Source organism: Setaria italica, chromosome III, assembly GCF_000263155.2.
Source record: "Setaria italica strain Yugu1 chromosome III, Setaria_italica_v2.0, whole genome shotgun sequence".
In the NCBI taxonomy this organism is placed as follows: domain Eukaryota; kingdom Viridiplantae; phylum Streptophyta; class Magnoliopsida; order Poales; family Poaceae; genus Setaria; species Setaria italica.
Genome location: NC_028452.1, coordinates 22,795,052 through 22,798,975, shown reverse-complemented (window position 1 = coordinate 22,798,975; position 3,924 = coordinate 22,795,052). Strand labels below are relative to the sequence as shown.

Genomic DNA, 3,924 nt, shown 5'->3' with positions numbered 1-3,924 from the left:
CCGAGTTTAGAATTTCAGTTTATTCCAACTTGGCCAATTTCATCTGTTCTTTTAACCTTTGGTGGAGATAGCAAGTTTGGGCTACCATTACTGGTCCTTATTTAAGTTAAACCATGCCCTTGTAAGCCGGTTGTTTTCACGAAAGGAACTTTGAGGAACACCCAAGGGGATCAACAAGGGGTCGTTTTCCTCCTTTCCTGTTGTCACCACTTTTCTCAAAGCCACGGGGCCGATACATCAGTGGAATAGTTCACATGAAGCCTGCTAGGTTTCTCTCTCTAACTGAATGTAACTCGAGCTTTCCAATCAAAAGAGAAACAAAAAGAGTTGTGGTAATTGTGAAATTAAGCAGAAGATCGTCCTTTGTCATATGAACGAAATGCACTCGTAATCTCACAAGTCGCCAAAGTTAACAAAACTCAAAAACCCCATGAGACGCAAACTGAAAAATTGAAAGCCGCAAGTTTGAACTGAAATTGGACAATCCATTAAGCCTCCATACAATGGATGATGCACATTTGCAATATATGCATATATACACAAAACCAATCGTGCTTTTTATCCGTGTAATATGGACCTACTAATTACTACTTTGGTGATAATCTCTTGTCGCTGTTATGGGGTATGTACAATAAAACGAATCGAATTTGTGAGAGCAGAGCATTGCAGAGCCGAAGCAGGGCAGGTTCCGTCGCCACTGCCTTGCCCTAAGAATAGGCGATCCTGCCGAAGCTTCCTCCGGCGGCCATCATGAGCTTGAACTCGTCGAAGGACACGAGCCCGTCGCCGTTCTTGTCGACGCCCTGGATCATGCGCCGGCACTGCGCGACGGTGGCGGCCTCCCCGATCCCCCTGAGGACGCGCGCGAGCTCGGCGGGGGTGATGAGGCCGTTGCCGTCGGCGTCGAAGACCATGAAGGCGTGGCGCAGGTCCTCCTCGACGGCGGCGGCGTCGGCGTCGGCGGAGCGCACGAGCGCGGCGAACTCGGGCAGGCTGATGCAGCCGTCGCCGTCCGCGTCCGCCTCCTCCATCATGCGGGACACCTCGTCGTCGGTGGCCGCGTGGCCCACGCTCTCGAAGAGCGCCGCCAGCTCGGAGCGCGAGATCTGGCCGTCGCCGTCCGCGTCGAACTTGCGGAAGACGCGCTCCATCTCGTCCTGCTCCCGCGGGGCCCCCGCCGCGTTCCTCGGGGACGGGGAGGAGGAGGGCGGCGCGCTGGCGGCCGCGGAGGAGGAGCGGGGCGAGGAGGACGTGCCCGCGCGGAAGCTGCCACCGCCGCCGGCGCGCTTGCCGCTGCGGGAGAAGAAGGAGCGGACCTTGCCCATGGCGCTGGTGCCTGGTGGTGTCGCGCGCGCAGGGAAAGAAGAAGAAAGATGTCGCTGGTGGCGATTGATGCCTTGCTTGTTGCGATGCCTTGAAGCTAGGAAGCACTCGTATGATCGTAGCTGCTGCTCGCCGATGATGGAGGGGAAAGCTGAGGCGGAGGCGCGCGGGGATTTATAGGCGGGAATACGGGATCCCGGGGACCGGACGCGGTTACGGCGGTTGCTTTCCATTCCAACAAGTCTTCCAACCCAACCCAGGCCAGGCGGGCGCCGCGCGGGCAATTACGACGCGTGGGCGGTGAGGGGAGGTAGGCGGCTGGCAGGTGGGCCAGCCGCGTCGCAGCGCCGAACTTGCGGGAGGCCAGCCAGAGCCAGGCTCGGCCTCGTGCTCGGCGGTGCTGCGCGTCCCTCGCGGCGGGATGAGAACGAGCCCGGCGCGGATAGGGCTGCCAGCCGTGAAGCGTCCCGGTTTTGCGGCGGCGCCGCGGAGATTTTCGCAGCGCCGCGGCGCGTGGAGCGGTAGCGGCGGCAGTGGGTTCGGAATTGAACTCGTCTTTGGCGGGATATCGTGTATGCGCGGGCGCGTGGCCGACGGATCTGGTTTCGACGGCTCCTGATTCAAAGAGGGCAGAAAGGGAGATGGGATAGAAGATCTTTTTTTCCTGGTTCGATGAACTGCTTGAGTGGCAGTGTGGTCCAACAGCCCCATGTCGTGTACGTACTCGTGTAGTTTGCTTGCTCGATACGGTGAGCTCCACCAAAAACAGGTGTATTCGGGTTTTTTTTTTTGCTTTAACGTGTTGGAATTATTTCTTCTATTTCTCCCGACACCACGTGTCTTCTCGATCCCGGACGAATCAACGGTGATCAAAATCAGATGCATCTTCTGTGCGTCGAAAGCGCTCCACCAAACTGCCACGGTACTCGAGTACTGTAGCATCGCGCGCGCCCACCCCCTGGGCCCCGTCCGAGATACGTGGCCGGCCCGGCCGCCGCGCACGGTCTATCAGGTTCGGCAGGCGGCACTGTGCCCCGCCCGCTCCGCGAGGTAGGAGCAGAGTTAACAAGGCGTCAGCTGACGCGCTCGCGCGTCACCTTTGACGTTGCGCTTGCGCGCCCGTGCGACGGGCGTCCCCGAGACTCCCCGTCGGCCCGTGCTCGCGCGCGCGCGTGGAGGTGGAGCCCGTCGTGCTGCCTGGGTCGCGTCGCGTTCGCGTCCCGTGCCCGTGGCCGCGGCCGTTGCGTGTGCGCGAGTGGGAGGGAGGGCTGAGGGCGACTCGGCGTCTCCCTCCTCCGTCGCGTCGGCTGGGACCTTGGGGGACCGAGAGCGAGCCGAGCAGCTTGACGCGGCCGTGACGCCGGCGGAAGCATCGGCGTGCGTCGTATACCGGGTGTAATGTATGGGGGTTAATTGGTTTCTGTTCCAGCCTCCCAGGCATGACAGGCGCGGTACTTGCCGACGACGCCCTCTGAAGAAAGGGAAAAGAAAGAACCACGCAACTGCTCAATGTTAGTAGTACATTGTCGCCACGACGAAGCATAAACTCTAGTCTCCTTCATGTACGTGCGAGTTTTAAGGTTCTGCATCTACTAACCTCCAAATACAGTGGCCATACTGGATAAGTACTGCTTAAGCCCGTACCGTACCGTAGCAGCGACCAATCATATGCATGCATTCATTTTTCTCTTGTTCTGCGGCCCCCATATCGTTTTCTCACGGTTCACATCATCAAAGCAGTGGGCGGTAGAATGACTAGAATCAGTAGGATCCGGCTAACCGGTCAAGAGCATACGTGGAGGGTGGAGCTGCCTCATGTCGATCTATCGATGTGCGACCTTTAATTTGGGTCCATAGATCGGATGACGTAGCACCTTTTTTCGCTTGCAGAATCAGACCGTTCTAGAACGTTCCATGGATCGATGGTCAAATGGTCACGCACCGTCCATGACTAGAAACTGGCCAGTGCTATCATTTTCAAGGTAGGTTTTGCTTTTTAGCATTTGGATAATTTTTCTAGTGGATGTATCTAAGAATCAGCATGCCATTTGTTCGGCAGCATCAGATTTGCAGTTGTAAAAAAAGAGCAAAATATACAACCTCATATCGAATTAGCGTGCAAAATGTTTTTATATCTACCATGTGTTATGCAACTTCCCATCTGCATGAGTGATTATAATTGCATCCCATTGTTTCTAAAAAGATTATGATTTTGATATAGTACTGCTACATCTCCAATACCACATCGTTTTATTTTGCTAATTTGTTTCGGAATGGTGTTTCAACCCTTTTGTATGGATTATAAACTTCAATTTAGATTTGTTTTAGACAATTGCAATACTAAAATGAGAAGGTGCAAAGATATTACTTCTTTTCTCTGCACAATATGTTTTATTACTTTTCCTTCTTGTGGTCAAGCATGATTTTGTGAATTTATTGTGCAACGAGTCTAGTCTGGATATTAGATGTAAAAGAGAGAGACATGCAAGTAAAGAAATTACCACAGTTGCTAGATTGCTCAATGGCACGCAATTCAGAAAAGGTGAGCGCCTTGACCTGCACGCTTTCAGCTCGCCCCAGCCATCCACGGCCTGGTTCTGC

The 3,924-nt window shown here is 54.7% G+C and overlaps 1 protein-coding gene across 1 annotated transcript; it reads right to left on the bottom strand.

Annotated features, from left to right (window-relative positions):
- Positions 1–443: 443 nt before the first annotated feature.
- LOC101761337 (probable calcium-binding protein CML10) lies at positions 444–1,483 on the bottom strand. Its single transcript, XM_004962159.3, has one exon. The coding sequence runs from the start codon at positions 1,323–1,325 to the stop codon at positions 708–710; it is 618 nt and encodes a 205-aa protein (XP_004962216.1). The 5' UTR covers positions 1,326–1,483; the 3' UTR covers positions 444–707.
- Positions 1,484–3,924: the final 2,441 nt, after the last annotated feature.